Below are 14,180 nucleotides of genomic sequence, written 5' to 3'. Positions count from 1 at the left end.
AGCCACCTACGTAAGAGCTGATGTGAAGATGATCCTTGTCAGGATCTTTGTGTACTGGATTTTTTTTGGAAATGTCTTTCCGGGAAATTTAGTTTCAATAGGAAGGGAACGAGATATTCAGGATTCAATACCCCTTGTGTCTGTTTGCCAGCTATTTCTGCTTCTGTTTTGTACAGCATCCTCTGCTAGGATGCTCAGGGAAAACCTTCACTCTTTCCCAGAATAGTCATGAATTATTTATGTTTAAAAAGCTCATTTCCTTCAACATTTTGACTTTATTTTATTTTTAAATTTAAAAATTGCATTGTGTTCTTAATTCATTAATGTATCACCTTTTATTATGTATTAGTATCTTTGATTCAAAAATGATTTCTGTATAGATACGACATTGTCAGGATAAAGGCTTCACATTTTAACTGCCATTTCTGTTTGCAGTTGCTGTATCTTTTAAAGCCAAAATTTAAAGAATTTCATTATGGAGTGAATTTATTAAAGAATTCTCTTTGCTGCAAGTTCGGGGTTGAAGAGAAATTAATTTGATGGTGCTGACTGGGTCTCCAGGGAGAGCTGGATATTCAATAAAACATCTCTATCTCTTTTTGGTCTATAATCAAGACAGAGATTAGATAGAAAGGGAATAATAGTGAGCTACACAGGAAAGAATAGGAAGAGAGACAGAACACAGATGGAAACCAGGACATTTTGGTGATGGCAGAGATCTCTCCAAAGCTGTGCTGCAGACCTCTCTGGCAGCACTGATTTCCTGGGGATCTGACAGTTGATCCTGGCCACAGGTGTTATCAGGACTTACGCTCACCTGCGACAGCATTATTTATCAAAGGTTGCTGGACACATCCTTACACCATAATGGTTTCATTGCAACCTTTTTTTTCAATATTCAGTGTTTCAACTGATTAGTTTTTAGCTAATCACTTTTTGGTTTAAATTTTCAAAGCAATGATCACGTTTAGGAGGTGTAGACACTGAAGGAGTTACAAAACAAGTGTTGAGAGCACTTAGCCAGTGCATTCAGCAGGAGCCTGTGACAGTAGAGCAGCTGTTGTTATTTCACCCTTGAGTTTTGCATCCTTAAGTAACCTGTTCTTGAAATGTTTTGGTAGTTCACAGATCATAGTAATCAGTGCTTCCTGGAACACAAGTAATTTGTTTCTCACAGGTTTGTTTGCTTTAATATTCATGGGGACACAATTCCAGCTTCTCCATTTCTGACAGTTTTCAAACTATTTCATGTTGAGGTGGCTTCATGTTTGCCTTCATTCTTAAGAGTCAAACAGTGCATTAAGGGTGACTGGGGCTCACCCCTCAATTAACTGCCAGCAAGTAAATAAAAGACCTTTGTAAACCAAGTAAAAGTAATTTAGTGTTCTCATTCCTGTTGCTAAGCTCCACTGTGCATATGTGTAGTGTTGCTCAGAGATCCCAGATGATGTTTCTGGTGAGGTGTATATTCAATTTTTCAGTCCAGGGGCAAGTCAGCAAAATACTAACATTTGCAAAACATTATCAGAGTAATGTTGAGAAAAGTAAAGGAACCTTGGCAAAAGTGCCCAAGTAAAAAGGCCCAAAAGATGACTTATTTAGTTCTTGCTATGTCTTCATAGCTCGAACCTGGGAAACATGTTACTATATGGAGACATGTCTTCTTGTTACCTGATCCAGGAATGGTCTGATGGAAGATCACCTGTTTGAAAACAGAGGCCACAGAGCAGGCACTCTGAAGGTCCTGGCAAAAGCACTGAATGTTCTTTAGCTCATCAACCCAGAAGTAGATTTTCCACATTAACTGAAAACTGCATGATGTAGTGGATATGAGTGCTTGAGACAGCACCACCATTATAAAACCAGTGTGGATGAATGTCTCCCCACCAGCCTACTGCTGCTGAGGGGTATTCCACCGATTCTTAATATATTCTCCATCACTAACTGTATGGATAAAAGTGTTTTAACATGTCTTTCCTCAGCATTAAGTCATTTGCCAGCATGCCAGGCAGTCCTGGATGCACATCTGCCTGTATGGCCCATCATTCCTGTCCCTCAAAATGCAACTGCAATGTCAGTCCCTCAATTTACCAGCTGTGTCCTGCTCTCCATTCTCTTTGCTCAACCCTCTCAGCTACCATCTCTCATGATGGCAGCATCCTCAAGTCATTAAATATGTTCCAAATACAATCAGATGATCGAGATGAGGGAGCAGTGGGTGAAGCTATGCCAGAGTAATAGTCCTACTCTTTCCGATACCAAGTATCACTACTGCTTTTTCAGTCATATAACTCTATCAACCTATGCAATTTGAGGTATATCAATGCCATCCATTCAAACTATTCATTGTTGTGTTTAAGGCACATACCAAGGCTCTCATTATTTGTTAGTAGCCACTGAAAATGCTACTGGGAAAATGGATAGATTTCAGAAAAGGAATCATAGGAGCTTATAAGGTTTGTTTCCTATCCAGTTTCCTGTGGTTACCGATGTCTGTACCATGCAGCCTGGAGCCCTGTAGTGGTGCTGCCTGTCCAGAACTCTGAGCTATGAATCAGATGGAGGCAGAGCTGTATGAGTACTGGGATAGTGTACAGCCATCATGTATAATTGATGCAGACATGATTTCCAAAGAGTTAAACTCTTGTGCCTGTCGTAGACAAATGAAACAGATGTGACATTTCGTGGCTATATGGCTGTAGGGACTGACCATCATCAGCTAACACATTTTGCAAGCATTAGCACCTAGTATTGACAAGATTATATGGCACTTAAGAATGTATTAATCCAAATGTGTTAACTGGCAAGTCTTAAAAAAATAATTAATAACATAAACCCTCCTAGTATATGTCCCAGTTTTGCACAAAAAAGAATATTCCATTTGGTGCTGAAGGAAAACTATTCTATACTGATGATTTACACTTAGGGTCATTTTTTTTTTTTTTTTTTTAAGGGAATGACAAAGGTTCTTTAAAACAACACCATCTTTGTTGGGCATAAATATTGCCTTTTATGATGTCATTTTTTTTCTTGTTTATAGACTGCCTTTTGCTTAAGTGAGCTGGTCACAAGCTAACTTTTTTCTCTTGCTTTCACAGTCTGCCCATGTAATGAGCAATACAAAGATACATAATTTAAATTGAGCCCTCGTTTGCAGTATGAAGGCATAATGAAAACAAATAGTTAATTGCAAAAGATTATGAACACTTAAGACTTGATCAATACTGTAACAAACAAAATCATGCAAAAAATGTTAAGTATAAACCAGTTCTATTTGGTTATGATAATATATTAATTATAGTTGTGTAGATATTAATGTAATAAAAATTTGTAAACAAAGTTTCAGTTAAAAAAAGTTTATCACATGTTGGTAACTGAAGGCTGAGGAAGCATTGTGTAATTTATAGGAGTCCCTTTTGTTCTAGGACAAGTTCAGCCAAATCATAACTGCTATTATTGATCCTTTATGAAATGTATATTATTCTGTTATTCTTTTTTTTTTTTTTTTTCCTAATTCTGGCAAAGTGTATAGTATTCCCTGTGACTGGAAGGGTGCTTGCTATTACTGCCTGTCTGCCTGCAAACATCCTGGGTTTTATAGATCACAGTATTCAACGAGTAGCTGACAGGTTCTCTGGCCTGCCCTCAGATACTCTCCTTCGTAGAAGGCATCTAAGGATGGATTATATATGTTTCTTTGGCACTAGTCTCTTGCTTGTGGCCATTTTCTTTTCTGAGGGCTTTTTGGTTCCTCCTCATCTTTTGATGAGATATCACATGGTAAAAGAAGAGCTGTGGGACTGCCAGGAGAGTTGGCAACCAGGAATGGGGCTGCCACTGCTGGAACAATTCATCTTGTTCATCTGTCTGAATAATCATGAATTGTTCCAGTGTTTGCAACCTGTTCCCACCTTCTTCCTTCTCAAGAGTTCCTCAGGCAGCAAAAAAGAGGCAGGACGTGTGCAAGTGCCTATGTGTCTGTTCATGTTGCTGTTGGTTGTGTAGTAGATCTAGCACTTTGGGAATGAGTCTTGACTGTGCATAGGCAGGTGGATATAGTGTGCTTTCATGTAGGTATGGACATGATCCAGAGGTGGAATTACAACATGTGCACCCTTCCAGCCTCAGAAAACAGACAGGTCACCCACTCATCTAGAGGGGGCACTCCCGGCATAGGGTTTCTTTTTTACCTTCATTAAAACACAAAACATGCCAAAACAATGAAGAGATTCTCTACTAAGGAAATATTAAAGCTTTCAGTATTAATTAAGCACTCAGAAAATAGGACAAGACAATTAATTTTTCATGCATGTGCAACTCTGTTCCCTTTGCACTGGAAAAAATGTTTTCCTTTAACTTAAATTAGTATACACTAATTGCTTGATATATTGTAGTATATTTTCCCTTATGTGTTAAGATAATTGCTGTGAGCAACACCTGGTAGAAGGTTCCCAGCACGGTTCCTGAGAATCCTGTAAATGGGAAGTTTGCACTGAACCTAATGCTCAGCACACTGGTTATGGTACACAGGATGAAAATCAAGTTAAATCTCATGAAAAGCTGCACAAGCAGGCGTTAATGGATTGTGATGATGTCATTGTGCTTGTAAGACTGATAACTAGCCGTGTGGTCATTTTAGCACTTTTATTACCATCTGAGCCTGCTCTTTATTTTTGTTATATTGAAGAATAAGAAACAATTTGCTATATAAATTAATTTGGTAAAGATCTACTGGAGCTGCATGAGTAAAATCAACAACTGACTTTCAGCTCATATATAGTCTTTATTTCATATTTGATATTGTTTTGACTAGATCCCCTTCCGGTGGGGAATTTACCTGACATATCATCAAAAACCAAAAGTCCTGATATATTCTGAATAACCTGGGAGACCCTTTCCATCGAATGAGTGGAGGCACATGGTATTTCTGATGCTACGGGAAGATGCAAACAGACCAGTCTCTGAGACTGTAGAGACTCTGCTCATAAGACCATAATCTCAGAAATTCTGCCCACAGACATTCTTTTTTTTTTTTTTTTTTTTTTTTTTTCCAAAGTATTTTAGTTATGAGCTGTTGTCATTAAGATTTGCGAGTCATTGACATTGACATTTATACTTGTTTGTGCTGGAGAGCTGTTGAACTCAGGAACATAATGTCCAGTGAACCATCGCATGAAGTAATGGTTTATCCGTGTCACTAGATTTTTAATTAAAGCATAGCAGTGCATTAAAAACTTTTGGTTTTTCTCTGTCATCCAGCATAGTTAGTATAAAATATGAATGCTTGTATTCGCAATTACTCTTTCTACTTTACAGCATTAAGATATTTTATATCTCATCATAATTGATTATGATAGTAGTCACTGTATGAGCATTTTTTAGTTAACATAGAAACCGTGTTTTTGAGTCATCCTGATCCTACAAAGAATTATGCATGAGTATAATTTCATGTTGTTTAAATAATCTACTGGATGTGAATAGCACTATTTTCCATATGATAAAAAAGGGTGAAATAGTAGTAGTATAGTACTAAGAGATAAAAAAGCACTTTGTAAGTGTTGAGCTTTTCTAGGCAATATTCACAGAATAGACATCTTAAAAAAATACTCCAGAAGTATCTGGACCTAGGTTGTTCTAAGATATTGATTAATATCTAACTGAGTCCATCAGAGAGCTAATTTATCATCTTAATTCATTAAATGATACTTAGAATAGGAAATGTATTTTGTGATAACTTAAAGTAGAAACTGTCTGTTTTATGGCAACCGAAGAAATGTACGGTGGTATTATATTTCTTAGTGACCTGTTGGCATCAGTAGCTTTTCCTTCAGTTTAAACACCTTCGGAGAGGGAGTTAGTATGTAACCCCTGGAGCATGTATGTTGGAACACAGTGGATCTCTGGGCATGGAAGTGCCTCAGCAGAGCAAGTTCCTTCTTCATCAGTTCACATTTTGGGTAATGGATCTGTGGTCATGCAGGGAACATATCTTCCTTGCAGATGCTGAGGGTGCTCTTCACCAGCAACAGTCAGGGAGGTCTTGCTTTGGGTGACGTTGCCTTATTGTGTAATCACACATGGCTCTTATTTAGTTGTAAATGAGACTAAATGCCAAATGCATCATATAAACTAATGTTTACTAATAAGTTGTGTTATATTTAGTGTGCAGAGAGAAAAAAGACGTGTTGTTTCTTTTTAAAATTATGTGAACCTTGTCACAAAAAGCTTCAAATGACTTAGAATTTTGTTTTGTTTTTATTAGTCACTGAGTAACCTATTCAACACTGTCTCATTCATCAAGTGAGTTCTTCAGGAAAAGACATCCTGTCAGGTGTAGCAGACAAAGCAATGAACAGCATTGGTACTGTTAATGACTCGTAGAATGATATTGCAGGGATTGTAAAATGACACCTTATTATCTAGCAGACATTGTTCATAATTATATCACTGATAAAGAGAAAACATATCAAATGTTGTGTTGTAAATATGTCCTTTAATAAAATAAATGCCATTGTAATAAATTTGTTGATAGCTGTATGATCCTTCTGAATGGAAAATGGAAATGCTTTGCATATCTTCAGGATGAAAGGCATTATTACTCTCAGCTATTCACTTGTCAATTTTCATGTAATACTCATGCTATATCAGACATTATAGATGCTTTATGACATTCTGTAAAGTGTAATTCCCTGGTTTACCTACCTTCATGGATTGAACTGACGAATCTCAATTGGCTGTCATCATTTTCATGATCATACACGTGTCATATTGTTACAATGAACACATTATGCATATAGCATAGCCTTCATCTTCTTTAGGTAGAGTACAGACCCCTTCAGTCTTGCAAAAATGAATAATTATGCTGGGATTTTAATATTCCTGTTTGCTTTGGGGTTTATTAGCTCAGACTATGAAAGCTCTATTATTTGATATGCTCCATCTGACTAGGTCTTGAAAAAATAGGTTAGAGTTTTCCATGAAACTGTTCTGTGGCTTTAAGCTATCTCAAAATTGTACTGTGGTAAAAATCATCTTTGTTCTGCCCATTGGATAAGTGGCATTTTTTTCATTACCAACTTCAGGTTTGCACATGGACCACAAGTAGGATGAAAAACTAGGGAAGCTGATTGTCACTGGTAATGTCCTGTAGTGAAACTTTAGTCTTCCATTATGCCTGTCTCTCATGAATATGTATTTTGTTGTTGTTGTTTCCGCAGACTCCAGAGGAAGGAGCCTCTACAAGCATCTATGCAGCTGTATCACCCGAGATGGAAGGAGTTGGTGGCTGCTACCTTTACAATGAGGAAAGGACAAAATCGGCTGACATAGCATATGATGAGGAGCTGCAGAAAAGGCTTTGGACAGAAAGCTGCAAGTTGGTTGGGATTTCTGATGAAGCCAGCAGAGTACCCTAGAAGAAGCCATTTCCAGCTGGGTAAATGAAATGTATTGACAAACATCTTAGGTGAATTCTTGCAGCATCAGTCATCATCCTGGAAATCACTGTTCAATCCCAAAGGCAAACATGAACAGTTTTGTTCTTCACTTGAATCCCTAGTCTGCTAGGGTGTGGGGGGAATATTCCCACAGAGAGATGTACGTGGTTGGTTTTAAATCTAACCATCAGTTTTGTAAATCATGATGTTTCAGTCTGTGATTAAAATACAATCTTTAACCTTGTGCAGAGTTGAGTTTTCATTTTTTGTTCAATGAGAAAAGACTTTCCCTGGTGAACATGGTGTGTCTGTGGCATGATGAACTTAAGCCAATTTGGTACATTTAGCTTACCTTTTTTTTAGTCAGTTTTAAAAGTTGCAGGATCTTTCCTTAAGCTTCATTAATCTTTAAGACACTTTATACTGGATGTCAGCTCATTCTAATTCAAACATTTGGCATTCATGATAATGTTGTTTCTATCATAATGTTAGCTTTGTATGTCAAAGTTTATCCAGAGATTTTAAGTGAAGATGAGAACAAAAAAATGTAAATAAATAAGGTCTTCAGATGGGATATGGAATTCAAACGTTTTCATTTGGAGGAGGGTTGAAGGACAGCCTTAAGAATGAGGAAGGAATCAGATGTAAAAATGGCAGCACTGATTTTGGCAGAGTGCAGTTAGCCTGCTGTATCAGCTGTGGGCATGGAGTACTTGTTGCCTTTTCCCCTGAACCTGTGTAAACTTGCGTCTGCAATGTCTTGTATTTTCTTTGGCAAGAGATTCACTTATCTACCACCTGTTACATGAAGAGTCACCTCCTTTGGTTGCTTTTGAGCCTGGTTCATATGAGTTTCAAGACTAGCATTGGTGATTTGGAAAAGACAATAAACAGTCGGTGCTCTCCACATTTTCCACATTGTTAAGGGTTTTGTAGTTGGAAACTTTCAACACGAACTTTTAAACTGTCTCTTTTCCATGTTGAAGAGTAGTCCCTTCCTACTTACTTGCACAGCAGCAACAGGGTATTTTCTATTTTGTTATGTATTTATTCCTCTCCTAAGAATTTCTAACAGCTGATTTCAAACATGGACTCTGTGATTAGGGAGTCTGAACTCTTGCTATTAATGGAGTAAGCTCTAGCCTACTCTCATGTCATTATTTTTAGATATTGTCTGAAAAAGAAGAATAATCCTATAAATGTCATTGCATTTTTTTTTTTCTCTCCAAGATATACAGAGTGAAGGAGAGCTATAGGTGGATGTAAAGCATATATTTACTTTGGGGGATTAGAAATCACTGCATGACAAGACTGAGTGTAAACATACTGTTGTGCTCTAATTTGCAGCAGACTAGAAACAGCATGAATGTGTTCCTATGCACTGAACCTGGGACTAATATCCCTTTTGGGCTTTTTTAGCTCAAACCTGGTGCTTCACCGATCATTTCTCCAGTCTTCGGTTCAGAGAGAGATCACATCTAACTGAAAGAAAGCATATTGACATGTCCATAGAATAGCAAGGAGATGCCAATACAGAAAGCAGTATGAACAAAGAAAAACAGATGAGAACAATGATAATAAAAAAATCGGAAGGAGAGCATATTTCCCCTCTGAATTAAGTCATGCATGATTTATTCCTAGCTCCTTAGAATTAGTGTATACAAGGGTTAGCAGCAGGAAATTTATCACTCAGTCACTGTAGCACTTTCTCTGTATGACTGGCTGACTTTTTTTGGTAACTGAATGTAGTGCTTGTGAAATGTGCCAGACTGACACTCTGGGAACTAAATTCCTCTGTTTATTCACGGATCATGCACCGGATGCTGTAAGCCTGCTAGACAGCCAACATTTTGATGTTGCCATAGCATTTCCACAGAACATCATTGCTGCTAGAAGTATGTCCAGGATTACTCAAATTAGATGGATCCAAGTTACCTTCAGGTTAAACTCTATCAAAGCTACACAGCATTTGTACAACCACTTTCAAGTAGCAAAAGGAGTGGTAAAACAGCAAACACTAAATAGAGCTAGTCACTCTTTCAGTGTAATCTGAATCACTTAATGGTCTCAGTCCCATGAAATCTGTGTTAACAACACTGAAAACATGGTTTGTGAGAACCAAGAACACAGATTGTGCCTGAATGAGGGAAGAATCCTAAAGCCAAGGAGTTTGAGAATGGTGTAATACCATGAAGATGTAGTTGAGCTAGTTGTAAGAGTGTTATCTCAGGAACTAAAAGCAGTAAACTGTGTCAACTCTGCAGTGTCATATGAGCTTGTCTTGAGCAAAATTCAGTGTTACAAAGTCCTGCGTGTCACTATGCGTAATCACTTGTGATACAGCTGTAAACATCCAACTTAATCCTTAGCCTACCTATTTAGGAATATACGTATATATGTATATATATATATATAGCATGTAGAAGCAGGGCAATGATTTTACCTCTGTGCACAGCAATGGTAAGAGCTGATTGTTTTTCACATTTCAAGAAAATGAAATTTCTGAAGACCTGAGAAACCCGTTTTTGACTTCACCAAAAATATGGCTTAGGGGTGGCATAAGTCCTCACAGTAGGTGCACATGTATTTAAAAAAAAAAAAAAAAAAAAAAAAAAAAAAAAAAAAAGCTTGAGAGCTTTTTAACCTTGCAAAGAAAGGCAAAACAGTCTCCAGTAACTATACATTGAAGTTGGACAAATCAACCTTACAACAAGAAAACAGATCCTCTCTTTGAGGGTAATTACATATTGGAACATGTAGATCTGATCTTTGAAGATAACGAAAAAATGTATCGTCATGAAAAGGCAAGGAGGCCAAGTAGGCTCCTAAGCAAAGTAGGTCACAGAGAAGTGACTGACCTCAGATCTCCCTCAGGTCCAAAGTGACAGAACTTATTTCTGTTTGTATGAGAGTGACCCATTGCTTACAACATTTAGAAAGGATGTTTCCATGCCAGTAGTCTGACTAATGTTTAATTCAAAAATCTGGGTGGTTTTACTTAGTCTCAAAAAGATACCCAAAATCCAGTTCAGATCTGAGATCAACAGAGGCATCAGCAAATGGTTACTGTGGCTTTATCCTATTGCCCTTGTCCTGAACTGGACTTTTTTCCAAAAAGTCCAGTTCAGATCTGAGATCAACAGAGGCATCAGCAAATGGTTACTGTGGCTTTATCCTATTGCCCTTGATGAGGGAGGGAAAACATTTCAAACCACTACATTATTATTTTATTAAGAAAAAAACAAAACACAAAATTATTTTTATTTTTCAGCTCACATGAATAAGAAAACCTTACTCAGGAAACAAACAAACAAACAAACAAAAAACTGTCTTTAAAGAATAGTTTAAGGAAATCTTGTAGATTTACTTCAGTTAATAGTTATTTTGGAATAGTTATGCTATTTAAGCAATATTATTTAAACAGTGAACTTGCATAAGAAATAATGTGCTGACAAAGTGCCCTGTTTCTTAAGAGAAATGTTAACTTTTACATTAATTAACTAGTTCCTTTGTAAATTAATTAATTATGTACTGGGGAAATGAATTATGTATTGGAAAAATACTTCCTGTTATTCACACATAATGAAATAATTGAATCCTTGCTTCATATTCAAAATTAATTGAAGCCCTAAATGTGGAACTTCTAGCCGCACTTCCACAATTTACATATTTAAATTTTATTTATTTATTTATTTATTTTGCATAACTATCAATTACTTTAGTACACAACAAGTAGTATACCATAGAAACAAAGGACTTAATTATTTGATCTCAGGATTATTACTGCATTTTCCAAGTACACAATAATGTTGGTCCTAAATATAACAATGCATGGCAGATATTTAAATTCTCATCCTAAATAAGCTATCCTCATGCAAACTTTCACTCTTGTACAATTCTGGCCTTAGACTATCCTTCCTTGCTCATTACATGGCATGGTTTATGCTTCAGCTGCCACCATAGAAAGGCAAAATCAGATTCCAGTGAAATTAACATGAAATATGTTACAGATAAGATAGAAACATATATCTGAGATTACTGATATATGATTTTAGGGGGGTGAAGGCTCAGGGCACTGACCAACCTGCAATAACTGAAGAGATCAGTACAAAATGTGAAGTGCATTGCACAACATCAGTTTAGGTAGGACAGATAAGCCATTTTATGAATAACATTTTGAAGGTAATTATAATTCCTTTTTAAAACAAAAATGTGTTTCAGCAATACACTGCAGTAATGATAAATCTGGTCAGGGGCATCTGAGATACCACAGGAGATAAAGTATGTAGAGATAAAATATCTAGGTTCCAAAAATATGTAGAAGTTCCAGTTTGTATTTTGGATATTATCCATGGCATGTCTAACACAAATTATATACAACGTTATTTGCAAGGTCTTTTAAATAAAAAGTGCAGATGAGTAAATATCAGATTTTTGGATTTGGGGCAGAGTAGTGGAACAATTTCAATGTGATGAGCATGCAGAGCTGAAATATGTAGTCACTGCTGGTTTTCAAGTGTCCTTGAAAATGTCAGTATGGAAGTCACAAAAAGCAGAATCCTTTGTCTATTGAGAGAGTAGCAGGCTTGGAATTTAGCAAATTCCTTTTAGCTTCCCTTCGAAGTTATCTTGAGCTAAGAGGAAGACACATCAACAGTCAAGAGTGCTGTTTCCAGATGTATGTAGTTGTTAATTTCCATATTGCACCCATCAACAATTGTTAACATCTCTCCTTTTAGAAATGGACCAAGGCCAAGAACTCCTTTCACCAAGAGTGATAAAAGAGCAACCAAGAGTTATAAAAGAATCAAAAGATAGCAATGACCCGTATGTATTTTGACAAACACTGTGTAGACTGAAACCTGTCACCTTAAAGGGAAAGACTACTTAATCCCAGGAGGGAGGGAGGGAGGGAGGGAAGGAGGGAGGGAAGGAGGGAGGGAGGAAGGAAGGGAAGGAGGGAGGGAGGGAGGGAGGGAGGGAGGGAGGAAGGAAGGAAGGAAGGAAGGAAGGAAGGAAGGAAGGAAGGAAGGAAGGAAGGAAGGAAGGAAGGAAGAAGAGAAAGAAAGAAAGAAAGAAAGAAAGAAAGAAAGAAAGAAAGAAAGAAAGAAAGAAAGAAAGAAAGAAAGAAAGAAAAAGAAAGAAAGCAAGCTACAATTCGTGAATGATATTAAAGATAGCACTTCACAGAGAGAATGTAAAGCAATCAACATTATGATCGTAAGCAGCCATATGTCCTTTACACAGATGATAGGCCAAGAAACATAGCCTACCCTCTATCTTTGCATTGCTTGAATTCACAGAAAGAGCTCAACCTTCACTGTGAAAGGTCACAACAAAGCCGATCCATTTTACCTATTTATCTTTTACCTATTTATCTTCCCTTTTCTGAAACTAGTAACAAGACTTGTTTCAGCTTGTCCACATTTATGGAACTCATTATGTAGTCCATAATGATCTGCTTATATTCAATATCTATGATGTATCTAAGATGTCTTTAATAAGGAAATGGAAAAAAATACAAATTCAATTTGAGAATTACATCATAGCTAAGGACCATATACTGCATTATTTTCTCAGGGAAAACTTCCATGGAAAAGAATCTCAGTTCTTTACAAGAAAAGTCAGGCTATGTTCAAGAAAGTCAATGTAAAATATTTACAAAGAATTTTTCCCTTAGCTGTATTATCCAGCTCTGCTCAAGTTAATGATGCATCCCAGAATCACTGGAGAAAGACACATAACTTAATAGCAGAAGAAGCTATAAAAACCTTGTATCATTTAAATTTGGTAATCCCCTGGAACCTTATCTCTTAAGTGAAAGCACCTTTGTGCTTCTATTAATATATTGAAGCTCTCTTTTTGTCTCAAAGAGATTAATCTAAGAAAATGTGCAATCTAAAAATTCCACTCATGTAGTATATGAAGAGAAGAGAGTAGCATTCATCTCATTTAAAGCAAATCATCTAAAAGCAGGATAAATAGTTTAAGCTAGACACTTAGGCTCCGTCTGTGCTTGCAGTGAGTGTAGTACTTCAATGGGACAATTCCTCTGACCTGTTTTAGTGTGAAATGAGTAATCTGCAGGAGATGCCACCTTGGTGGCTGTCCATAGAGGAAAAATAGACAAGTAGTCTAAGGTAAAAATCCATGGTTTATTAACTAGAAAGGTGCCTTTCTGGGATTTTTTTTTTTTTTTTTTTTCCTTAGCTTTTTAGCCTGGAAGTTACCATAGCAATCTTATATTTTGATCTTCTGTGCAACAAAGATCTGCTAATTCTGATTCTCTTCTTGTCATAAGTGTTTGTTGAAAAGTTTCCAGTGAATTATATCACCTTGGATATGTTTTTCCAGTCTAAATTGCCCTCAGTTCAAAAATCTGAGCTTTATTTCACATCTGAGCTGGAGTAGCTTTTCAGCTTCCAGCTATTTGATCTAGTTACACTTTCATCTGCTGGGCTGAAGAACCTACGTTTTCATCCCAGTGGAGATGGCCAGGCAAGAAAGAAATAATCTCTTGGAATTTTTTGATAACCTGGCTTGATTAAGCTCTTTGAATCTTTCATCAGAAGTCATGTTTTACATCTTGTAATCATATTTTTGTCTCTTAATGAGTCTGATCTAATTTTTCAACTTCCTGCTTTCAGAATCTGAACAACTGATTTTGAAATACATGTACATAGGTAATACAGCCTCGCTAGTCAGTTTATTTTCTCTTTGCTTCTAAGCCCCAAGGCCTTTTTG

General features: G+C 36.8%; 1 protein-coding gene across 1 annotated transcript in view; it reads left to right on the top strand.

Moving 5' to 3' along the window:
- ZBED1 (zinc finger BED-type containing 1) overlaps nucleotides 1-7,680 on the top strand; it is a 173,815-nt gene extending 166,135 nt beyond the window's left edge. The window contains exon 7 of the mRNA XM_082759827.1: nucleotides 7,218-7,680. Within this exon, the coding sequence (XP_082615953.1) occupies nucleotides 7,218-7,415 (198 nt within the window). The 3' untranslated portion in view covers nucleotides 7,416-7,680. The remainder of the gene's footprint in view (nucleotides 1-7,217) is intronic.
- The last annotated feature ends 6,500 nt before the right edge of the window (nucleotides 7,681-14,180 follow it).

Source organism: Aythya marila (genome assembly GCF_965140915.1).
Source record: "Aythya marila genome assembly, chromosome: 1".
In the NCBI taxonomy this organism is placed as follows: Eukaryota; Metazoa; Chordata; class Aves; order Anseriformes; family Anatidae; genus Aythya; species Aythya marila.
The sequence above is the reverse complement of the archived record's forward strand: the minus strand, read 5'-3'. Positions and strand labels throughout refer to the sequence as shown.